The sequence below is a fragment of the Ranitomeya variabilis genome, chromosome 7, assembly GCF_051348905.1.
Source record: "Ranitomeya variabilis isolate aRanVar5 chromosome 7, aRanVar5.hap1, whole genome shotgun sequence".
NCBI classification, from domain to species: domain Eukaryota; kingdom Metazoa; phylum Chordata; class Amphibia; order Anura; family Dendrobatidae; genus Ranitomeya; species Ranitomeya variabilis.
This window is the reverse complement of record NC_135238.1, coordinates 17255829-17282624: the sequence shown is the minus strand read 5'-3', so window position 1 is coordinate 17282624 and position 26796 is coordinate 17255829. Positions and strand designations below refer to the sequence as shown.

At 39.5% G+C, this 26796-nt stretch overlaps 1 protein-coding gene across 4 annotated transcripts in view; it reads left to right on the top strand.

Annotated features, from left to right (window-relative positions):
• Positions 1–25235, top strand: part of LOC143785428 (NXPE family member 4-like) — a 39588-nt gene extending 14353 nt beyond the window's left edge. The window contains exons 2-7 of one of the 4 annotated variants that reach the window (XM_077274268.1): positions 8315–8483; positions 16826–16931; positions 17627–18300; positions 19212–19273; positions 20951–21169; positions 22259–25235. In XM_077274268.1, coding sequence (XP_077130383.1) covers positions 8422–8483; positions 16826–16931; positions 17627–18300; positions 19212–19273; positions 20951–21169; positions 22259–22806 — 1671 coding nt within the window. In that variant the 5' untranslated portion in view covers positions 8315–8421 and the 3' untranslated portion in view covers positions 22807–25235. Of the gene's footprint in view, positions 1–8314; positions 8484–9301; positions 9379–13522; positions 13605–16825; positions 16932–17390; positions 18301–19211; positions 19274–20950; positions 21170–22258 lie in introns of those variants that run through there. The other 3 variants (XM_077274270.1, XM_077274269.1, XM_077274267.1) reach the window with 3 other exon arrangements.
• The last annotated feature ends 1561 nt before the right edge of the window (positions 25236–26796 follow it).

Genomic DNA, 26796 nt, shown 5'->3' with positions numbered 1-26796 from the left:
AACAAGACCTCACATGACTCTGTGGACCAAAATGTGGAAAAATTATAGGTCTCAAAATGTGGAGACGCAAAAACTTTTTTGCTATAAAAAGCGTCTTTTAGTCTGGTTTCACACTTGCGTTTTTATCTGCATGCGTTTTTTAAAAAAACCGCATGTGTGAAAAAATGCATGTAAACGCGGTAAAACGCATGCGTTTTTATAGAAAAACACAAGAAAACAAGAAAAAAACAAAAAACCCTAACCCTACCCCTAACCCTACCCCTAACCTGAAATACGTGGCACTGAAATACGTGGCACTGAAATATACGTTTATATACGTATATACGTATATAAGTGCCACGATATTTCAGTGGCCACGTATATAAGTGCCACGTATTTAAGTGCCACGTATTTCAGTGCCACGTATTTCAGTGCCACGTATTTCAGTGCCACGTATTTCAGTGCCACGTATTTCAGTGCCACGTATTTCAGTGCCACGTATTTCAGTGCCACGTATTTCAGTGCCACGTATTTCAGTGCCACGTATTTCAGTGCCACGTATTTACGTGCCACGTATTTTTCAGTGCCTGAAATACGTGGCACTGAAATACGTGGCACTGAAATTCGTGGCACTGAAATTCGTGGCACTGAAATATCGTGGCACTGAAATATCGTGGCACTGAAGTATTTACGTGCCACGTATTTTTCAGTGCCTGAAATACGTGGCACTGAAATACGTGGCACTGAAATATCGTGGCACTGAAATACGTGGCACTGAAATACGTGGCACTGAAATACGTGGCACTTAAATACGTGGCTCTTAAATACGTGGCACTTATATACGTGGCACTTATGACTGTCAGAAAATGTTCAGTAAACGGTTAGGGGTGAGGTTAGGGGTAGGGTTTCAGGTAGAATTGGGGAGCTTCCACTGTTCAGGCACATCAGGGGCTCTCCAAACGCGACATGGCGTCCAATCTCAATTCCAGCCAATTCTGCGTTGAAAAAGTAAAACAGTGCTCCTTCCCTTCCGAGCTCTCCCGTGCGTCCAAAAAGGGGTTTACCCCAACATATGGGGTATCAGCGTACTAGGGACAAATTGAACAACAACTTCTGGGGTCCAAGTTCTCTTGTTATCCTTGGGAAAATAAAAATTTGGGGGGCTAAAAATCATTTTTGTGGGAAAAAAAATATGTTTTATTTTCACGGCTCTGCGTTGTAAACTGTAGTGAAACACTTGGGGGTTCAAAGTTCTCACAACACATCTAGATAAGTTCCTTGGGAGGTCTAGTTTCCAATATGGGGTCACTTGTGGGGGGTTTGTACTGTTTGGGTACATCAGGGGCTCTGCAAATGCAACGTGACGCCTGCAGACCAATCCATTTAAGTCTGCATTCCAAATGGCGCTCCTTCCCTTCCGAGCTCTGTCATGCGCCCAAACAGTGGTTCCCCCCCACATAGGGGGTATCAGCGTACTCAGGACAAATTGGACAACAACTTTTAGGGTCCAATTTATCCTGATACCCTTGTGAAAATACAAAACTGGGGGCTAAATTTCATTTTTGTGAAAAAAAAAAAAAAATAATATTTTCACGGCTCTGCGTTATAAACTGTAGTGAAACACTTGGGGGTTCAAAGTTCTCACAACACATCTAGATAAGTTCCTTGGGGGGTCTAGTTTCCAATATGGGGTCACTTGTGGGGGGTTTGTACTGTTTGGGTACATCAGGGGCTCTGCAAATGCAACGTGACGCCTGCAGACCAATCCATTTAAGTCTGCATTCCAAATGGCGCTCCTTCCCTTCCGAGCTCTGTCATGCGCCCAAACAGTGGTTCCCCCCCACATAGGGGGTATCAGCGTACTCAGGACAAATTGGACAACAACTTTTAGGGTCCAATTTATCCTGATACCCTTGTGAAAATACAAAACTTGGGGGCTAAAAAATCATTTTTGTGAAAAAAAAAATATTTTTATTTTCACGGCTCTGCGTTATAAACTGTAGTGAAACACTTGGGGGTTCAAAGCTCTCAAAACACATCTAGATAAGTTCCTTAGGGGGTCTACTTTCCAAAATGGTGTCACTTGTGGGGGGGTTTAATGTTTAGGCACATCAGGGGCTCTCCAAACGCAACATGGCATCCCATCTTAATTCCAGTCAATTTTGCATTGAAAAGTCAAATGGCGCTCCTTCCCTTCTGAGCTCTGCCCTGCGCCCAAACAATGGTTTACACCCACATATGGGGTATCAGTGTACTCAGGACAAATTGCACAACAATTTTTGGGGTCCAATTTCTTCTCTTACCCTTGGGAAAATAAAAAATTGGGGGTGAAAAGATCATTTTTGTGAAAAAATATGATTTTTTATTTTTACGGCTCTGCATTATAAACTTCTGTAAAGCACTTGTTGGGTCAAAATGCTCACCACACATCTAGATAAGTTCCTTAGGGGGTCTACTTTCCAAAATGGTGTCACTTGTTAGGGGTTTCAATGTTTAGGCACATCAAGGGCTCTCTAAATGCAACATGGCGTCCCATCTCAATTCCAGTCAATTTTGCATTGAAAAGTCAAATGGCGCTCCTTCCCTTCCGAGCTCTGCCCTGCGCCCAAACAATGGTTTACACCCACATATGGGGTATCAGCGTACTCAGGACAAATTGCACAACAATTTTTGGGGTCCAATTTCTTCTCTCACCCTTGGGAAAATAAAAAATTGGGGGTGAAAAGATCATTTTTGTGAAAAAATATGATTTTTTATTTTTACGGCTTTGCATTATAAACTTCTGTAAAGCACTTGTTGGGTCAAAGTGCTCACCACACATCTAGATAAGTTCCTTAGGGGGTCTACTTTCCAAAATGGTGTCACTTGTTAGGGGTTTCAATGTTTAGGCACATCAGGGGCTCTCCAAATGCAACATGGCGTCCCATCTCAATTCCAGTCAATTTTGCATTGAAAAGTCAAATGGCGCTCCTTTGCTTCCAAGCTCTGCCATGCGCCCAAACTGTGGTTTACCCCCACATATGGGGTATCAGCGTACTCAGGACAAATTGTACAACAACTTTTGGGGTCTATTTTCTCCTGTTACCCTTGGTAAAATAAAACAAATTGGAGCTGAAATAAATTTTGTGTGAAAAAAAGTTAAATGTTCATTTTTATTTAAACATTCCAAAAATTCCTGTGAAACACCTGAAGGGTTAATAAACTTCTTGAAAGTGGTTTTGAGTACCTTGAGGGGTGCAGTTTTTAGAATGGTGTCACACTTGGGTATTTTCTATCATATAGACCCGTCAAAATGACTTCAAATGAGATGTGGTCCCTAAAAAAAAATGGTGTTGTAAAAATGAGAAATTGCTGGTCAACTTTTAACCCTTATAACTCCGTCACAAAAAAAAATTTTGGTTCCAAAATTGTGCTGATGTAAAGTAGACATGTGGAAAATGTTATTTATTAAGTATTTTGTGTGACATATGTCTGTGATTTAAGGGCATAAAAATTCAAAGTTGGAAAATTGCGAAATTTTCCAAATTTTCGCCAAATATTCGTTTTTTTCACAAATAAACGCAAGTTATATCGAACAAATTTTACCACTAACATGAAGTACAATATGTCACGAGAAAACAATGTCAGAATCGCCAAGATCCGTTGAAGCGTTCCAGAGTTATAACCTCATAAAGGGACAGTGGTCAGAATTGTAAAAATTGGCCTGGTCATTAACGTGCAAACCACCCTCGGGGCTTAAGGGGTTAAAATACCATCCCGAAATTACTTTAAGACTCATGTGTCAACTCATGACACCAGAGTGGCAATTTCGGCCAACAAGAGCTTCCAGCTACAGAAAAATAACATAACTGTGAACTGGAACAAAAATGCAAAACAAACTTAGGACTAAGAGTCCAACTTAGCTGATAGTAGTCTAGAAGCAGGAACATGCAACAGAAAGGCTCTGGTTACATTGATGGCCGGCACTAGAATAACTGAGCAGCAAGGCTAAATAGGATACTCCCACATCCTGATGGAAACAGGTGAACAGAGAAAGTGAAGCACACAAGTCCAGTACCACCAGTGACCACCGGGGGAGCCCAAAAACCAAACTCACAACATATAGGGCGGCCTGGAGGGTGTTCAAGGTTCTTGTGTACCTTGGGCAGTATGTAAAACACCGGTATGGTAGGATGGTTTTTGGTCAGGTACTCCCGTGTTTTGTCATCAATGACACCCCTGTCTACATAAGGGATAAGCGTATCCCTGATGTGATCTCTGATCATGGTAGAAGGATCAGATGGTAGTGGCTGATAGACGGTATTGTCATTAAGTTGTCGGTAGACCTGTTTTATGTAGTCTGACCTGTTCATGACTACAATAGCCCCGCCCTTATCGGCTGGCTTGATAATAATGTCTTTATCGCTTTGCAATGATTGTAGGGCCTGGAAGTCAAGGGCATTGAGGTTAGGGGAAGTATGAAGCTTACGTGCCCCAATATCCTGACAAAGTTTAGAGAAGGATTGATCGATGAAACCAATGAAGGTCTCCACAGCATGGGAGGCCTTGGGAGGTCTATACGTACTCTTAGTACGTAGACCCAGGCTTTGAGAAGAAATCAGGGGGCCAATAGTACAAGAGGAAGGAGTAGACATAGTTTCAGAGGTCTCAAAATCCATCCCACATTGGTAAGCTCTTTTTTGCCCTCCTCCTCTGTGGTCTACATAGATTATAACTATCACCATATTATACTATAGGAGCCGGGGTTATTATCGTGCCTATTTTAGGAGAACTCACAGCGAGCCCCCAAAAACAATAGGTGGGCTAATTTTCCTTTGGAGCCCATGTACTTTCAATACTACCTACATGATTATAACACTATGTTATGTACTTCTTTTAGGTCTCACGCCATTACATTAATTGCCAACATACATGGCATTTAGTCACTCCTAAGTGAGGACTACACAATTTCATGGTGAGACATTTTTTCATCTATTTATAGAGCTATTTGATATCATTGTAGATAAGTGACAGTATTTATATACTTTATAGCCATAATCGTCCTGTTTTGGATACTACAGCAAAATACCTGGTTCCACACTTTTATACGGCCATTTTAGGTGAGAATCTCCACTAATTTTCATATGGGCTACTTTCTTTCTGTCACCAGCTTACCCAATACGTTTATTTTGCAGCCATCATCCTTACCATATAATTGGAACACTAGACGTATTCACCCAGCTTGACTGGTTAGTACACTGTCACTACTCCACTTATATACTATATACTTCATTATACAATCGATTTTCATTACCACAGGGAATCTTATCGCTTCAAAGGTCCATTGTAGTTATGACATTAGGACCTTGCTCATATCCAGCGATACTCCATATTACATAAGCAGTCGGGTATGTAAAATATGTTACTCTATCCTTACCCCATCTCTCCTCCCTTCCAATTTGTCACATATCACATAACTATTGTGAGATTTATCTTATTGTTTCTTTTGATCTTTTTTGTTTACTTATTGTTTTCTATATACCTATTATCATTTTGTTATATGTTTGTAATGCAGTTTACTGAGGAAGGTCTTATTGTTTTGACCGAAACGTTTATGCTGGACTGCGATCCAAGTAATACATCTCTTTAATATCACCACTATACACAAGTTGAGTGCCAAGTTATTTACTTTATACTTAGTTACTGGTGTGGGCAACCTATCTTGAGCACCGACACAGCTGTGCCACGATATACTTTACTATTTTCTGACAAGTAGGCTTGGCAAGCCTTCATGTGTGCGTCACGCCACAACAATGACATCCTGCCGAGCCTACAGATCAGATGAGGTTCCATGGATTCCGGGAGGTCTAGATCAGAGACCTGTGAATTGATTCGCCCTTTTCTATTGGTGGCCGGACGTTCATTCAGCAGACAGCTGTCCGGGTGCGCGGCTTGGCCAAGTGTTCATGTGTTTTCAAGGGACATGGAAAAAGGAGAAAGTCACTGCCAAACTTCTTCACCAAAAAATAAAAGGGCAGTTGGAATTTCAATGTCTGACCCTTCGCTTCCCTGTCATAATTTGTTGGTAAAGAGTTCGAAGCCGGTGGTGGTGCTTCAGATTGTTGGCCAATCAACACGAAGTTGGCAGCTTTGGACTACTTTCATCTAAAATGTGTGGGGACCTTTAGGTCTGTCTTTGCTCAGCCTATCATAGCAACTGATAACAAACTACACTTGTCTGGCCAATCAGAGCTCAGAAAACGCTATGTAACCCTGAGAAAAATATACGTCATGGTTTGGTGTAAGTTCCGTCAGGATGATCTCGCGGCTATTGTCAGTGCACCTATGAGATCAGCGACAGTATCGAGGTTAGATCTCATAGCCCTGTGGTAACTGCCGGGATCAGAGCAGGGTTTTATGGTGGTAATGTAATGCATAAGTCCCAGTGTCATTATCAACAGTGGCATGTAAGTAGTTAAATGTGAGCAGGTTCCTTCAATTGAGGCATCATGTTCACCCACGTTGCGAACACAAGGTGCCGACAATTGGTTCCCAATTAGATCCTGCCACTATCACTGACAGGTGCAATATACTGAGATTCTGCATTTAAGGTGAGTGATCGCACAAGTTGGGTTATAAAAAATAAATAAAAGTTGAAAAGTAACCTCAAAAATTATATTGCTAGAAAAAAAACAACATTTTCCACTATATAAATTGCAATAAAAAGCAATTAAAACATTAAATATACCCCAAAGTTGTATCAATAAAAACTGCAGCTCACCACTCAAAATACACAAGTTCTCAGACAGCTCCATCCTTGGAAAAACAAAAAAGTTAATATGAAAAAAACGTTACCAGATTATTTTTTTGAAGGCCATAAATATGAATCCCATAGCAGAATTTTTTTTTTCTTCATATTTTTTTTTTTTAAATCTTCCTCATAATTATACGGTAAAATAAATGATGTCATCCAAAAGAAGAACATGTCCAGAAAGAAAAAAGCCACCCGCATTGCTATCGGGAAGGAAAAATTAGAGAAGTTATCGCTTTTAGGAAAAAGGGGGAAAAAATAAAAGTACAAAAATGAAAATTGGTCCAGTTGGGTTTAATTTGTCAGTCACTTATATCTGTGCCTGGTGCTAGTTTTGGCTACCTGATTCTGTATGATAATGTTACTACCTGACCCTACGTCCAGATGGTCATCACGACCTTGGCTGTTTCCAGCTTCATCCATTGACTACATCAGGATCTGTAATACGGGGACATCTATGTCCAAATTCTTCTAAATGACTGAGGCAACATAAATCTGACTTCAGTTTTTGTCGCCTTGCTAGTGAGCATAGCCGGTAACATGAACAATGTGACTGTGTGTGAGTGTGACACATCCCTGGCCATCGCCCACACATCTCCTACATGTTTCCTGGACCACTGATGATATAATACCTGAGAACATCTAATAATAGACAGAGACGCTCTGATGGGGGTCACAGTGACACATTACCCGGCGAGTAAATCTCGCTATAAGTTGAGCAGACATATTAACTATTTGAAGACAATATTTGGAGGCAGATCCTGAAGTTTTCATCAGTTGGGTCTGGAGGACTTCCATTTTTCTTCATGGCTGATGTGAGCCTGTACAGGGCTCCCCTTCTCCAAACACACTGCAAGCAACGAGTTCGATCAAACACCAGGTCTCGCCGCAAGCAAGAAGTTCGATCAAACACCAGGTCTCGCCGCAAGCAAGGAGTTTGATCAAACACCAGGTCACACTGCAAGCAAGGAGTTTGATCAAACTCCAGGTCACACTGCAAGCAAGGAGTTTGATCAAACACCAGGTTTCACTGCAAGCAAGGAGTTTGATCAAACACCAGGTTTCACTGCAAGCAAGGAGTTTGATCAAACACCAGGTCACACAGCAAGCAAGGAGTTCCATCAAACACCAGGTCACACTGCAAGCAAGGAGTTCCATCAAACACCAGGTCACACTGCAAGCAAGGAGTTCCATCAAACACCAGGTCACACTGCAAGCAAGGAGTTTGATCAAACACCAGGTTTCACTGCAAGCAAGGTGTTTGATCAAACACCAGGTCACACAGCAAGCAAGGAGTTTGATCAAACACCAGGTTTCACTGCAAGCAAGGAGTTTGATCAAACACCAGGTCACACAGCAAGCAAGGAGTTCGATCAAACACCAGGTCCTTGTTAGGGTTTAGTGGTGCAAGGAGGGCAGCCCCAACTATTATTTAATTTTTTTTTAGTCTTCAAAGTGTCATCTTGTTATTTTAGGATATATTTTTTCTCGGCACATTCCATCACTGATGATGTCTCATTGTCTATTGTCCCTCTTGTTTGGCAGTTCTCAAGTTCTCGCCGCCCAGTTAACCCTACACAAATCCTATTGTGATTCAGATAGCTGCAAAAGGAACAGAAAATATAACTAAATTCTTCTGCTCTTTGTGATCCATGTCAAGGAGGGAAAGCACAGAGGATAGGGAAAGAGACGAAAAATCAAAACGGGACCCCAGGTAAGAGCGAGAGATGGGGGTGATGGGTGGGGGAGAGGAGAGGACATCTTTCACGGTTACATGATGAGAAATAATAACAAAGGGCAGAACAGAAGCAATTCCGGTAATTCATTGTACCTTCTGCCATTATGTAATCTGGAAGCTTTGTAGATCTGCGATAAAAGTAAAGTAAATCTGATATGAAAAGTTACATAAAGGGACATTGAGGACCATTGCTGCCATATAACACGTGCCCTATCATCTCCTCTTCGTACTTGCGGTAGTTGTCAATGTCTATGTGTGTGCTTGGAAAAAGACCTGCAATAATCATAAACTAAAGATAGGATAGGAAAATCCAAGACCCCCCATCCCCCCAGCATATTTTCCAAACAGCAGCGGCCCACCCTGGCACTGTGCAGAACAATGGCATCTCGTAAACGGTGCAGCTTATTTACTCCTTCCGGGCTCAAATCTACTGGGTTTAATTTGTCTTTTTTGCACTTTTTTCAGTCTGTGAAACTTTCACAGCCTTATATATGCATTGATATATTTCCATATCATGGTGTAAGGAAGCCTGAATTTATTTATTTAAGGTGATTTTCTTTCACCATCTGTTGCATCACTTACAAAAGTGTTTTTTTTTTGCATTTATGTCCCTGCATACAACATTTTAACTTTCTAGTATGTTTCAATAAACTTTGTTATTTTATGGCGTTCGCTTCCTCTTTTTTCTTGGTTCTTTAATTTGCAATAAGTTGCTTGCGTTAGTGCCAGCGCTGTCAGTGTGATCAATGCCTCCCTGTACTAAATCTACCACCTCATAGTTCACAATCACACTCCACTTACCAGATCCCGAAACACAAACACATAGAATTTACTGCAAAAAAGCATCCAGCATGGTGACGGGAAATATCAGGTAAGAGCGATCCTTACATCGGATTATATACCGGGGAAAATGTGTAATATCCGACCTGCATGTATGTAGTCTTATACACAAGAAGCCCAGGTTATACCAGCTGTATATATGTCATTATATACAGGAGATGCCCAGGTTATACCAGCTGTACATAATTATATACAGGAGATGCCCAGGTTATACCAGCTGTACATATATAATTATATACAGGAGATGCCCAGGTTATACCAGCTGTACATATATAATTATATACAGAAGATACCCAGGTTATACCAGCTGTACATGTATAATTATATATAGAAGAAGCCCAGGTTATACCAGCTGTACATATATAATTATATACAGGAGATGCCCAGGTTATACCAGCTGTACATAATTATATACAGGAGATGCCCAGGTTATACCAGCTGTACATATATAATTATATACAGAAGATACCCAGGTTATACCAGCTGTACATATATAATTATATACAGGAGATGCCCAGGTTATACCAGCTGTACATATGTAATTATATACAGGAGATGCCCAGGTTATACCAGCTGTACATATATAATTATATACAGGAGATGCCCAGGTTACACCAGCTGTACATATATAATTCTATACAGGAGATGCCCAGGTTATACCAGCTGTACATATATAATTATATACAGGAGATACCCAGGTTATACCAGCTGTACATATATAATTATATATAGAAGAAGCCCAGGTTATACCGGCTGTATATATGTCATTATATACAGGAGATGCCCAGGTTATACCAGCTGTACATATATAATTATATATAGAAGAAGCCCAGGTTATACCGGCTGTACATATATAATTATATATAAAAGAAGCCCAGGTTATACCAGCTGTACATATATAATTATATACAGGAGATGCCCGGGTTATACCAGCTGTACATATAATTATATACTGGAGATACCCAGGTTATACCAGCTGTACATATATAACTATATAGAGGAGATGTCCAGGTTATACCAGCTGTACATATATAATTATATACAGGAGATGCCCAGGTTATACCTGCTGTACATATATAATTATATATAGACGAAGCCCAGGTTATACCAGCTGTACATATATAATTATATACAGGAGATGCCCAGGTTATACCAGCTGTACATATATAATTATATACAGGAGATGCCCAGGTTATACCAGCTGTACATATATAATTATATACAGGAGATGCCCAGGTTATACCAGCTGTACATATATAATTATATACAGGAGATGCCCAGGTTATACCAGCTGTACATATATAATTATATACAGGAGATGCCCAGGTTATACCAGCTGTACATATATAATTATATACAGGAGATGCCCGGGTTATACCAGCTGTACATATATAATTATATACAGGAGATGCCCGGGTTATACCAGCTGTACATATATAATTATATACTGGAGATGCCCGGGTTATACCAGCTGTACATACATAATTATATACAGGAGATGCCCAGGTTATACCAGCTGTACATATATAATTATATACAGGAGATGCCCAGGTTATACCAGCTGTACATGTATAATTATATACAGGAGATGCCCAGGTTATACCAGCTGTACATATATAATTATATACAGGAGATGCCCAGGTTATACCAGCTGTACATATATAATTATATACAGGAGATGCCCAGGTTATACCAGCTGTACATATATAATTATATACAGGAGATACCCAGGTTATACCAGCTGTACATATATAATTATATACAGGAGATACCCAGGTTATACCAGCTGTACATATATAATTATATACAGGAGATGCCCAGGTTATATCAGCTGTACATATATAATTATATAGAGGAGATGCCCAGGTTATACCAGCTGTACATATATAATTATATACAGGAGATGCCCAGGTTATACTAGCTGTACATATATAATTATATACAGGAGATGCCCAGGTTATTCCAGCTGTACATATATAATTATATATAGAAGAAGCCCAGGTTATACCAGCTGTACATATATAATTATATACAGGAGATGCCCAGGTTATACCGGCTGTACATATATAATTATATACAGGAGATACCCAGGTTATACCAGCTGTACATATATAATTATATACAGGAGATACCCAGGTTATACCAGCTGTACATATATAATTATATACAGGAGATGCCCAGGTTATACCAGCTGTACATATATAATTATATATAGAAGAAGCCCAGGTTATACCAGCTGTACATATATAATTATATACAGGAGATGCCCAGGTTATACCAGCTGTACATATATCATTATATACAGGAGATGCCCAGGTTATACCAGCTGTACATATATAATTATATACAGGAGATGCCCAGGTTATGCCAGCTGTACATATATAATTATATACAGGAGATGCCCAGGTTATACCAGCTGTACATATATAATTATATACAGGAGATACCCAGGTTATACCAGCTGTACATATATAATTATATATAGAAGAAGCCCAGGTTATACCAGCTGTACATGTATAATTATATATAGAAGAAGCCCAGGTTATACCAGCTGTACATATATAAGTATATACAGGAGATGCCCAGGTTATACCTGCTGTACATATATAATTATATATAGACGAAGCCCAGGTTATACCAGCTGTACATATATAATTATATACAGGAGATGCCCAGGTTATACCAGCTGTACATGTATAATTATATACAGGAGATGCCCAGGTTATACCAGCTGTACATATATAATTATATATAGAAGAAGCCCAGGTTATACCAGCTGTACATATATAATTATATACAGGAGATGCCCAGGTTATACCAGCTGTACATATAGAATTATATACAGGAGATGCCCAGGTTATACCGGCTTTACATATAGAATTATATAGTGCCAGCGCTGTCAGTGTGATCAATGCCTCCCTGTACTAAATCTACCACCTCATTGTTCAATCACAATCACACTCCACTTACCAGATCCGGAAACACAAACACATAGAATTTACTGCAAAAAAGCATCCAGCATGGTGACGGGAAATATCAGGTAAGAACGAACCTTACATCAGATTATATACCGGGGAAAATGTGTAATATCTGACCTGCATGTATGTAGTCTTATACACAAGAAGCCCGGGTTATACCAGCTGTATATATGTCATTATATACAGGAGATGCCCAGGTTATACCAGCTGTACATATATAATTATATATAGAAGAATCCCAGGTTATACCGGCTGTACATATATAATTATATATAAAAGAAGCCCAGGTTATACCAGCTGTACATATATAATTATATACAGGAGATGCCCGGGTTATACCAGCTGTACATATAATTATATACTGGAGATACCCAGGTTATACCAGCTGTACATATATAACTATATAGAGGAGATGTCCAGGTTATACCAGCTGTACATATATAATTATATACAGGAGATGCCCAGGTTATACCTGCTGTACATATATAATAATATATAGACGAAGCCCAGGTTATACCAGCTGTACATATATAATTATATATAAAAGAAGCCCAGGTTATACCAGCTGTACATATATAATTATATACAGGAGATGCCCAGGTTATACCAGCTGTACATATATAATTATATACAGAAGAAGCCCAGGTTATACCAGCTGTACATATATAATTATATATAAAAGAAGCCCAGGTTATACCAGCTGTACATATATAATTATATACAGGAGATGTCCAGGTTATACCAGCTGTATATATATAATTATATACAGGAGATGCCCAGGTTATACCAGCTGTACATATATAATTATATACAGGAGATGCCCAGGTTATACTGACTGTACATATATAATTATATACAGGAGATGCCCAGGTTATACCAGCTGTACATATATAATTATATACAGGAGATGCCCAGGTTATACCAGCTGTACATGTATAATTATATACAGGAGATGCCCAGGTTATACCAGCTGTACATATATAATTATATATAGAAGAAGCCCAGGTTATACCAGCTGTACATATATAATTATATACAGGAGATGCCCAGGTTATACCAGCTGTACATATAGAATTATATACAGGAGATGCCCAGGTTATACCGGCTTTACATATAGAATTATATAGTGCCAGCGCTGTCAGTGTGATCAATGCCTCCCTGTACTAAATCTACCACCTCATTGTTCAATCACAATCACACTCCACTTACCAGATCCGGAAACACAAACACATAGAATTTACTGCAAAAAAGCATCCAGCATGGTGACGGGAAATATCAGGTAAGAACGAACCTTACATCAGATTATATACCGGGGAAAATGTGTAATATCTGACCTGCATGTATGTAGTCTTATACACAAGAAGCCCGGGTTATACCAGCTGTATATATGTCATTATATACAGGAGATGCCCAGGTTATACCAGCTGTACATATATAATTATATATAGAAGAATCCCAGGTTATACCGGCTGTACATATATAATTATATATAAAAGAAGCCCAGGTTATACCAGCTGTACATATATAATTATATACAGGAGATGCCCGGGTTATACCAGCTGTACATATAATTATATACTGGAGATACCCAGGTTATACCAGCTGTACATATATAACTATATAGAGGAGATGTCCAGGTTATACCAGCTGTACATATATAATTATATACAGGAGATGCCCAGGTTATACCTGCTGTACATATATAATAATATATAGACGAAGCCCAGGTTATACCAGCTGTACATATATAATTATATATAAAAGAAGCCCAGGTTATACCAGCTGTACATATATAATTATATACAGGAGATGCCCAGGTTATACCAGCTGTACATATATAATTATATACAGAAGAAGCCCAGGTTATACCAGCTGTACATATATAATTATATATAAAAGAAGCCCAGGTTATACCAGCTGTACATATATAATTATATACAGGAGATGTCCAGGTTATACCAGCTGTATATATATAATTATATACAGGAGATGCCCAGGTTATACCAGCTGTACATATATAATTATATACAGGAGATGCCCAGGTTATACTGACTGTACATATATAATTATATACAGGAGATGCCCAGGTTATACCAGCTGTACATATATAATAATATACAGGAGATGCCCAGGTTATACCAGCTGTACATATATCATTATATACAGGAGATGCCCAGGTTATACCAGCTGTACATATATAATTATATACAGGAGATGCCCAGGTTATACCAGCTGTACATATATAATTATATACAGGAGATGCCCAGGTTATACCAGCTGTACATATATAATTATATACAGGAGATGCCCAGGTTATACCAGCTGTACATATATCATTATATACAGGAGATGCCCAGGATATACCAGCTGTACATATATAATTATATACAGGAGATACCCAGGTTATACCAGCCTTACATATATAATTATATACAGGAGATGCCCAGGTTATACCAGCTGTACATATATAATTATATACAGGAGATGCCCAGGTTATACCAGCTGTACATATATCATTATATACAGGAGATGCCCAGGATATACCAGCTGTACATATATAATTATATACAGGAGATACCCAGGTTATACCAGCTTTACATATATAATTATATACAGGAGATGCCCAGGTTATACCAGCTGTACATATATAATTATATACAGGAGATGCCCAGGTTATACCAGCTGTACATATATCATTATATACAGGAGATGCCCAGGATATACCAGCTGTACATATATAATTATATACAGGAGATACCCAGGTTATACCAGCTTTACATATATAATTATATACAGGCGATGCACAGGTTATATCAGCTGTACATATAGAATTATATACCACAATGACATAAAACAAACATTTACTTGGAATCTCTTGTAATAATATCATTAAGTTATAGTACATTCTACAGATGACAGGCAGAAGGTTCACGTTACATTTGAACCTTTTCATTTTCATTGTTCCTATATTACCACGTCTGAGGGAACGTGCCCCGTCCGGGATGGAACTTTTTCTTTTGTTTCCACCGAGTTTGCTCTGTCTGTGGTTCATCATTCATTACTTCCCTGCTCTTAGTTATGGCAGGTTATGTAACGGCCGTGCACCCGCTGCTCTGTACATGTAATGTGTAATCCGGGTAATGGACTGTGGGACTCCACGGCGGGGTTGTTCCCTGCCATAAGGGCTCATAGTAAGAATGGATCAAACCTTTGCAGGAGGTGCAGATGGTCAAGAATTGGTGACAAGTTGATATGCAGTTGACTTGTGAAGACTAAGTAGGCACAGGGCTTGAACTTTGGAAAGCCTCGGTGAAGTTAAGACACCAAGGGGGCTGGTTCACTAAGGTGGACCTATATGGTGACGTGTTTAGTTGGTGGTTACAAGCAGTAGGTTGAAGACCGTTGATAGTTTGATAAAGTCCATCTCCTGCCCAAGTCAAGAGCTGACATTCCAATTCTGCCAAACTAGTCATGAGTAGACCGGGAAGAAGTCGTTACTGCTTAGCAGCAGCTGACAGCAGAAGGATGCGGCTTTCGGCATAGCTGAGAACTTTAGTCAGTCCACAAGTGACCAGTAATGGTGAGAAGCATGAGTCCAAAAGGTGGCCAGGACTGGTTGAGTGATGCTAGACTCAACCTTGGGAGCGGCTATAGCTGAAGTTGCAAAGGGAATGGTTGGAGACAATGACCTCGGAAGGACTACTGACAACTTGTAGTGGACAGTTGGCCGTCCTGTGGCCAGTGGTGTGGCCTGATTGGTAAAGTCTGGTGACGTGAGCTGACCACTGGGGATTGATGGGGAAGTCCTGTCCGAGAAACACTAAAATAAAGACCAATAGAAAATCAACAGAAGTAGAAGAGTTCTAATATCTAACGACTGTTCCAGTTCTGAACATTCCAGAATGAGCATGGTGTAAAGTGGACTTCAACCCTGAAGGTTCTTTGCCTTTTATGAGGACTGTAACCATCAAGACAAAATATAAATGTGTTGTTTTAACCAAATTGGACGGTGAATGTTTTTCCAAACAGGAACCACTCGAGCACCGGCTGCAGCTACTAAGTGTCGTGACTAAACAATCTACAGTATATAAAGCTTGACGCTCAGCGCTAAAACCCATTTAATTAATCATCTAAATCCGAAATGAGGAGTCTCCTCCTTCCTTCCAAATTCTCAGACATTCATTCTTTATGTGAGAGACTTAGTGAAGGGTGGAGGGATTGTTACAGCCTTTGTTATCCAGAATACTTTAGGGACAGTAAAGAAATCCCTCTTAAGAACCAACTAACGCATCTTCGGCATGAGCTCCTTGAGTTTAAACTCATGAACTTTCCGCAACCCAAAAAACAATATATTTAAGATTCCATCTGAAACTGAATTGACGAAGTCTTACTTTGTAGTCGGCCCCGATTTTGTGGAACTCTCTAATTCTGTGAGCATCGCCTCTCTGTAATCCTAAGAAACACATATTCATGATTTCACTATATTTATGTTTTCCACAGTGGGATTTTGAGACCTAGAGTTATGAGCCTGTGTAGAAGGTACCTTCTTTTCGTCAGTACGGTCTTATTTATTCTCAGCTTCTTCTGGTACCGCAACTTATATCAGGTAAGAAATGAGGCTTTGCGTTTATCATTTTAATGGGGATAGAATGAATTCTTTCTGCTGTCCTGAAAAGATGTGTACGACATTGGGAGGTGTTTTGGGACTTTATCCAACCTCTCCCAAGCTCTTTAGCGCAAATACTGACTTAGTAATGTCAAAGTGACCTCAACATATATGGCGGTGGGTAAATGGATGGTAACTTGTTGTAACCATGGGAATTCAGTTTCTTCAGTGTTTAGAACATTCTCTCCATATCTCTATTGCTACATTATGTAATGTGACGTTCTCTCACTATCCAGATTCATCACAACTTGGCTGCTACATTCCTTGCCTCTGCTTTTACACAGGCTACAATCTCTCCTTATTGATGTGATAGCTAGAAGGCTTTGTTGACTCACTTATAGAAATCATGTACGCATTGGAATTACAACATCAAGAAGGAAAATTGGTGGAATTATGGAAGTCACAGGATGGATTCCCTTCTTGGTGTTGCCATTTCTTATGTTGAAGGGTGTAATCAGGTTGACATGTCTATCGGAAGCTTTAGAGTTGACTTAGATTATCTAAACTTTTTTGTAAATTTTATTTTAAATAAAAAAATATATAATTTCTTATTCTTGTTTGCAACTCTATATTTTTATGTAGATAATATACTGTACATATATATATTTTTTGTTTTTTTTCTTTTTTTTTACCAGCATAAACTACAGGATTCATTAAAGCCACGTAAGACAGTTCTGCAATCCAAAATTGATGCAATGTATCACAAACTTGAAAAACTCATCCCCAATGTGACATTTACATACTTTAACACAACCACAAGTGGGCAACACAGTAGGGTTTTCCTTGTAAACCCCCTGGAGACATATTGTGTCGGGGACGACCTTGTGGTGCAGGTCGATATGTTCGACCACTTGGGCAACAGGAAGACGTATGGAGGAGACTTTGTAAGACCACGAATCTTTTCTGCAGAACTTACAGCTGCTGTATCGGGAATTATTACAGATTTTAACAATGGGTCCTACCATGTCCGCTTTCCCTTGTACTGGGCCGGCAAAGCCAAAGTCAACATCCTCTTATTCCACCCAAGCGAGGGGGTTGCCGCTTTGTGGAGAGCCAGGCATTCCAGCTTAGGCGTTATTGGGTTTGAGGGCAAATATGAAAAATTTGGTAAAGAAGCTGCCAGTAAATGTGGATTTGAACTCCCCGTTGTTGAGGGTAAGGAGATCTGTGAGTACGAGGACACCCTATACGAGGAGGCTTACTACTGCTACAAAGTTCCAAACTTCACTTGTGAAAGTCTGAGAGAAATGAGGGGCTACGAGCTTCATGTCTCATATCTTACGCCTGAGGAAAGAGAAATGTTCAAGAGGTATAGTATCCATTCTGTATTAACGGGGGTCTACAGAAAAATCCCCAAAAGTTCTAAAAAGACTAAAAAATATACTACTTTTTTTTATAATAAAAATATAGTAATCAGATTTTTTTTCTTCTCCTACATGGCTCCAATCTCCTCTACATAAAGATATAACTTAGTAATAAAATCTTTCAATCTTCAGCCACCACTAGAGGGCGCTCGTGAGCTTACTGAATACTAGTTCTTCATTGAACTCAATGATAAATCTGTATACAGTAGGTTTCTAAGCTCCCCCTGGTGGTCACTGCAGTTTGGCAGTATTTATTTGCTTATGTTATAAATGTACAAGTTGTAAAATATCCCTTTAAGCTTCCCCTTAATACAAATGTTAACTCTAGCTCCATTTTAGTGACTTCATACCTTTAAGGCCATAGTGACTTGGTGTTTAATTCTTTAATGCTCTGCCCAGTGTAAAAAAAAAAGGATTCTGATTCGTAATTGAAAACTGAAAACTGTCAACAAGCAGGAAATATACGGTAACGGGATTGGATTTTACTATTTGCCCCTAGCTAGTGCATTTATTTTGTAATGTTGCCCTGTTATGAATGATGTGCACTTGATCTGGAGACACATTAGCTGTTTAATATTCTTGTGGGCGGATGCATTAACACATGAACACCCAATGAAAGTGCTATTTATATAATATTCAGGCAATTTGATCTTTGGGTATTTCTGTATTAACAAGCTGGGGTGTCCTACAGTCATAATTAACACGTAAAAAAAGCCAACGGCAGCTAACCTGCTTGGTGATGGTTTCCTTTTAAGAAGATATTTTATGTTACACAGAGATGGATTTTACATGTTTTTTATATCTCTTTCAAAATGTGAACTGTTTCTATTTTTTTTATTATTATTTTTTTTTAAAGACCAAATGTCGCTGTTGAAATTCCCACAACTTTTGATGACATAACAGTTACCAGATGTAAAAGTAAGTTTATGCAATATAAGATGGTTCCTGGGTATTAACTCAATAAGCCAAAGAGTGGTCGGGACAGGTCACAGGATTTGCATATCAAATTGTTGATTTATTGATATTGAAATCTCCACAATCACCCCAAAAATCCATCTAATGTAAAAAGTATACTCAGGGTGTAAAGTTTTAATTTAAGGGGGACCTGTCACCAGGTCAAAAGTGTCCAGTCTTTGACCCTATATTGTTCCCACTTATCCCCTGAGTATTCTACCTTTTGAATTTTTAAAATCCGTCATATGGTTCCAGAGCTATGGGCCACTTTATTCAGCACCACATTTAATGGTCTTTCCAAAAGGGGCGTGGTTCACAGGGTAATAATGCAGAGCAGCTTAAGGACACGCCCCCAGAGAATCTTGGGAGCCACGCCCCCTTGATAAAGCCCACTAAAACTATCCCTGAATAAAAAGGGTCATATCTCTTGAACCGTATTATGGATTTTAAAAATACAAAAAAAGGAATACTCAGGGGAACAGCAGAATAAAAGTAAACTCAAAAGCTACCCACTTATGACCTGATGACAAGTCCCCTTTAAGGTAGAGTACATGAAAAGAGGTGAAAAATGTAGGGAAGATACTGTTCTTACTGCCTCTAGAAAGATAAAGAAACACTGTTCGCTGACATGTTTAGACACATAAATGGTGCCTAAAATCCATGAAGGCACTGTCAGTGCTGCTAGGCCTGGGTTTGTATGACATTTTATTAATGAATACAAAGTTTTGTTAGCTGCAGGCTCTGACTACACAGGGTTTGTTTGTAGTCTGTAACCATGGAGACGCATACAAATTGCATTTACAAAACGGTAAGGCTTTTTTCTATTGAGACTAATCATAAAGTTGCTTAGTTTTCCTTTTCATTCTAAAAGCACTGAAACAAACCATGATTGCCATAAGTATGCATACCCTGTAAGATGTGTTTTATGCAAATACCGTATGATTAGATCAACTGTTTCATAAAATAAAGGGATTGTCCGGTTTTAAAAGCCCCTTTCAGTTATCCTATTTTTTTTTTGTTCTGTTCATTGAAGAGATCCAGGTCATGTGTAAAGATCTTTTTTTTTCCTCCATGGGGAAAGTAGATCTCCTGGAGGAAGACAGTTATCTCAACTTCCAATTCTAGGCAGCTACCCTTGAAGTCAACATTTGGACCCTTAAAAATCCAATGAAACATAACTAGGAATTATTATTTTATCTGTAGACATCTATTTGACGCTTTTTGCCCCATGTTGTCAACTATCCCTTACGAAAATAACGAGGGAAGTGGGGTAGCTATATTCGTCTAGCTAACGGAGCCCCCAAAGATGATCTCTGGAGGACTTGGCTTCTGTGTACATCACATAGACATCATGTAATACTGTATTTGGTCACTGGGAGCGCTGTAGGAAAATGGTATATTTATTGATGGAATATCCCAATGATGACAACTTATTTCTGAGTGTTCTAGAACACAGTCAGGGTAAAGGTCTAACCAAAAAGAATTGGCTGAAGTACGCAACTCCTTAAAGGGGTTAGGGACAGTTTTTTCTTACTTAAATGCGGGCATTTGAGGTTAAAAATATTTTTTGCCAATTGGGTTTCATTAAAATTACTTTAAGGGAATTTTATTTTAAGGGTTTTGATTGTATCTTCCCTCCAGATGAAACAGAAGCCCCAAAGCCAAAATGTGAGACGGGAATGAGCTCGCCGCTCCCCAGCGGATACTTCTACAACAAAGTCTGGAATCCCATCTACTGTAACATGACTTTATATAAGACAGATGAGGACTTCTTGAAGTGTCTAAAAGGGAAGAAGCTCTTCCTCATCGGAGACTCCACATTACGTCAGTTCATGATGTATTTCACTGAGGGAATCAGGAGTAAGATTTTATTTTTACATTTCACAGCCTGTATTAAAAATTATAACCTTGAAATTTTCACATCGGCCACCGGGGCTGTTTTATATTCTAACTTCCTGTTGTTGGAGGAAGTAACACATGTATATTAGGTGCAATGGTCAGACTCTTTTGTACTGAAGCGTCTAATGAGTGTGTGCAAAGATTATTGTGAAGGAAGAGGGAGGGGGTGATCTGTGACATCGCCTATTGTGGTTCATGGATCCTGTGTAATCAGCTGTATATAACGGGTGTCATCAGTCATTGTAATCCTACCTCTGAGGATAAAAAAAAATCTTCCTGAAATGACAGAAAGCATGAGTCTAAAAAAAACTAGCGTAGTTAAAAAAAAAAAAATCAGGACTTACCAAAAAAAAATATTTTTTTTTTTTTGCCACCATTTCATGATACCCGTAACTTTATTTATTTTATTTTTATTATATTTATTTTTTATTTCTATTTTATTTATTTTTTTAATTTCTGACCATAGAGCTGGGCGAGGGCTTATTTTTTCATTTTTATTGATACCATTTTGGCAGATATTTCACATTTTGCATTTTTTGGGAGAGGTGCAGAGATCGAAAAACAGCAATTCTTCTATTTTGTTTTTTTTTCCCCCTTTTTAGAGTGTTTACCGTAGGGTTTTTTTTTTTTATATATTTTGATAGATTGGACTTTTCTGAATTTGGTAAATTACTTTATTTCTTAACTGGGGCAATTCAACATTTTTATGCTTTTTTTTGCATTTTTTTAAAACTTTTTTTAATTACTTTATTTTTTCATCCCCTTATTAAGGGACTTGAATCTTCATTTTTTTTATCGACTGGTCTCTATACTGCTATACAATATTTTTGCAGTAAACAGTATGAATAATGATCTGTGAAGCCTAGTCAGTTGTGTACCACAGCTTCTGCGCCTGCTCTACGCATGCGGAGCCCGGTATGTCCGCACAGTTACATCCGTCTAGGCCAAGAGATTAGGGTCAAAGAAGGGCAGTGACCCAGTAGGGCGAACTCATCATACCTTGTCTTCTACAGCCATATTAATCAGATTTCTCTTGTCTATCTCCTACAGTAGTGAACTATTTCTGCTACCATGAAAGTGGGTGGTCATCGTGGCACAAAGCACTGGAAGCCATAAACTTGGAGAAAGATTTGTACATCTCCTATAAGAGACACGGATTCCCCTTAGAACATCCCTCATTCTACTACTTCAAGGAGGACATGTACACCAGTCGTCAAATTGACCAGACGGCCGGAGGGAAGGACACCATCTTTGTTATTACAATGGGACAACACTTCAGACATTTCCCAGTTACGGTTTTTATTAAACGGGCTTTCAATATCCGGAGAGCGGTGGAACGTCTGTTCATCAGAAGCCCCGACACCAGGGTCATCATCAAGTCTGAGAATACAAGGGAAGTCTACTCTCCGGTGGAGATGCAAGGAGACTTCCATGGCTATACTCAATATCTGGTCTTAAGGGAGGTTTTCCAGGGAATCAATGTTGGTTTTATAGATGCGTGGGACATGACGGTGGCATCGGCCACTGTGGTGGTCCATCCTCCGGAATATACTTTCCAAAGTATCATTAGTATGGCTTTCAGTTTTGCCTGTTCATAAGAAAACATTAAGAAAGGTAACCCCTTGGGCATATAGTCAGAAAATGGCTAATCATTGAAATCAGGTTTTTGCAAAAAGATGTATTTTTCAAACACCTTTATTACAGTAAGAGTATTCAGCAGGTTCCTTATCATCAGAGGCAGCTGAATACAAAGGATCAGCCAATCACAATGTTACACACCTGTTCCTGGTCTGGTCTCTGCTCCATCTGCCGCAGTCCGTTGAACTTTCTGTTTCTCCTTATTGGGCTTTGCAGGTGGCCTGGCATGCTTCCATGGGATGAACTAAGGTATAATTAAGGGCTTCCATGACAAACATCCGGGCCTTGGTATTGAATCTGTGACTGACGCGCCGTTTATGCTTGCGCAGCAGCCAGGCTATGGGCTGCAGGACGTCTCCTGTTGCCCAGCAGCTTCTAGTGTTTCTTACTACTTGTTTGCAGCTTCTAGTAGCTCTGGAGTTCTGTCGGCTACCTGTCCCTGGGTCTTCTGAATCGGTTTTCTGTGTCTACCTGCAGTTTTCAGGATGTCTTCCCGGCTGTGTGTGGCTTCCTTGGTTGCTGACTTTCCTGTTACTCAGGATTGCTACCTGTCTGCGGTTTACTGCACTTCACCTGCTTGCCTGTGGTTTCATGACTTCCTTCGCTTGCCTGTGATTTCCTACACTCCACTTGCTGGCCTGTGGTTTCCTGACGTCCTTCGACTGCCTTCGGTTTCCTGCACTCAACCTGCTTGCCTGTGGTTTCCTGACATCCTTCGCCTGCCTGCAGTTTCCTGCACTCCACCTGCCTATCTACAGTTTCCAGTCCCTGTACCCACCAACTTGCCCTGTGGCCCATGTGGCCACCTCCTGGCCCTTGGTCTTAAAGGATCCTCCTCACCCCAGTGAGCCCCTTGAACTTATAAAATACAATAGGTGATATCACAGCTGATGCTTCACAATGACCTTTCCACCTGCTCATTGGATGCTTCAATGCAAAAGATAGGGCCAGACTTGTGGCTAATGTATATATGTCGATTTCTTGAACCAACAGGAAGTTTGAAAATCCCTAGTGGCCGGTGTGAAAATGGCAAGATTTAAATTTTTTATTAAAATTGAGATTTTGAAAAAAACACCACTGCCAACATTTGTATAAAAATACATGTAAAACCATGGGCTCTAATGAAAAATCTGTATCAGTAATCCCAACATACCAAGTGACTTCTAGGTGTGCTCCAGGACATACAATGGGGACACCTGTTGTATCAATATACTTTATGAAGGCAATGAGGTCATAAACATCTTCCATATTTTAGGATGGCTCATGATTTACTGATCACAAATGTTCACATAATCTCTTACTTATCCAAATCTGGTTGAACATGTCATAGGACAAGTTCTCTTTATGGGATCTGTATGATGTCCTGTCGCTAAGCTAGCATGTGGTAAAAGATTGTGAAGAACATGGCTGCCCTCTTGACCACTTAGAGACATTAATATGAACCATCCAAAAAGGACTAGTTTTTATGGCCAACATCAAGATGAGGGAATAACCTAATAAGTACCAGAAACTGTTGGGCATGGGTAGTAGCCCAAGGTTATTTGGGAAAGCTATATTCTGACAAGTTGAAGAAAGAGTAGGCTGAGGGTCCATTGGGTTTCCGTAATGATAGCGGGACATCAAGTCATCACACATAAGGCAACTGATCAATCCCACCAGGGAACAAAGAATGCTCCATTTGGGCTATAAGTCCATGCTCCATTACATTATAGATATCCAGAGGTCATACCTACCATATTGGTCATTTACGAAGAAGTTACGGGGTCCAGAAGAAGGAACATCCCAATCCCACTTTTTATGGGCTGTGTGACCCAGCTCAGGAGTCCTCCTCTCCAAAATTACCATCACTTCCAGTGATTTAACTATAGGGGTGTGAAAGTGAAAGAAGTACCAAGATTATGGTGCATGAGGGGGCCAAATGACCAAACGTCCCATGCAAAACCACCAGTTTTATAAATGGCTCCTGGTAGGCGGGGCATTGTCACAGTTTTGCATTGGGATCTATAACACTTCTGATCTCTGGGCAAGGGGTGAGGAAGGCACTAAGCTTTGGACTCTACTATTCCCCAAAAATCAAAGCTTTTAATACAATCAACCCAATGAATAATGTGCATATTTTTTCTATGCTCCTTTCTTGCGTTCAGTCATGAGAACGGATTTAATAAATTACTCCTAGGTATTAAACGATTTTAACTTTACAACTAATGTTCTTCCTTTCGCTCACAAAACCTATAGTTAGCTCCAAATACCTGTCTGGGTTTATATGGCAATAAATGTCAGTCAGGATTTACACCGCTTATGAAAATGTGTTGTTTAGAGCCTTGACTCATCCATAAAGAAGTTTTTGGAATTCATTTTGTATAGGCAATAAAATATAATTTATGACAGCAATCGAGAGTATGGATGTTTTTGTGGCCGCACGTACATAGATTTTTATGTACAGTTTCCGCATCACAATTGTTTCTATATAGAAGGTATCAAAGATACCATGAGCATCATGGCTGATTAGATCAACCCTAGAGATCACCATCAACCCAGTGAACCCCACCATTAGTTGCCTTTATCTAAGTTACTTTTCTTTTGTTATCTTGCGCTATTTGTTGACCTTTTTTTTAAATCCCATTTATCAAAACGACGCACGGAGTTCACAAAGTACAATTTTATTTTTTTTGGCGACTTTTTAGTCTGACGCTTTGCAAAATTGCTTCGAAAATTTCTAGTGCATATAAAATTACTTATAAAATGGGGTCCAATTGTGACAAGTTTTGGGGCTTTTTAATAAGTTGGAAATGATGAATCAGGTGAAAAATCATCTGGAAACCCTAAACTCTGTCCACAGCAGAGAAAGTAAACAAAAAAGAAACAAAAACAATTGAAAACATATAAAACAGACTTTAAAAAAAGCACAAAAGGAAAAATAAATTTGGGGCAGACAAAAAATAAAAAGGCGGAAAAAAAATTGACAAAAAACAGGTGCAAATGTAATAATAAATCGGGGCCATAGACCCTTATTTTGGTTTACAAACATGGGTGCAAAATGTCGACTAGAATATTTTAAAACAAAACTTATTGCTGTTTTATTGTTAAAAAGGTTAATGAACACTCGCCCTGGAATCCAAACATTGCAAAAACAGCCAAGGACAGGTTAGTTCATTTATTATTATTCTACTCAGCAGAAAGAAGATGTCGGGTACCGTGAGCTTCAATATTCAAGTGATGTTATCAGGGGGTCCTCGCTGATAATATTTAGAGGGTCATCAGGCGGCCCTCGCTCATAATTTTTAGAGGGGCATCACGCGGCCCTTGCTCAAAATATTTAGAGGGTCATCAGGTGGCCCTCACTCATAATTTTTAGAGGGGCATCAGGTGGCCCTCACTCATAATTTTTAGATGGTCATCAGGCGGCCCTCCCTCATAATTTTTAGAGGGGCATCAGGCGGCCCTCACTCATAATTTTTAGAGGGTCATCAGGCGGCCCTCGCTCATAATTTTTAGAGGGGCATCACGCGGCCCTTGCTCAAAATATTTAGAGGGTCATCAGGTGGCCCTCACTCATAATTTTTAGAGGGGCATCAGGTGGCCCTCACTCATAATTTTTAGATGGTCATCAGGCGGCCCTCCCTCATAATTTTTAGAGGGTCATCAGGCTGCCCTCACTCATAATTTTTAGAGGGTCATCAGGTGGCCCTCACTCATAATTTTTAGAGGGGCATCAGGCGGCCCTCCCTCATAATTTTAGAGGGGCATCAGGCGGCCCTCACTCATAAGTATTACAGTATACAGTATTATGGCCACCACATAGTCCTCCATACAGTATTATGGGCAGCACATAGTCCTCCATACAGTATTCTGGGCACCACATAGTCCTCCATACAGTATTATGGGCACCACATAGCCCTCCATACAGTATTATGGGTGCCACATAGTCCTCCATACAGTGTTATAGGCAC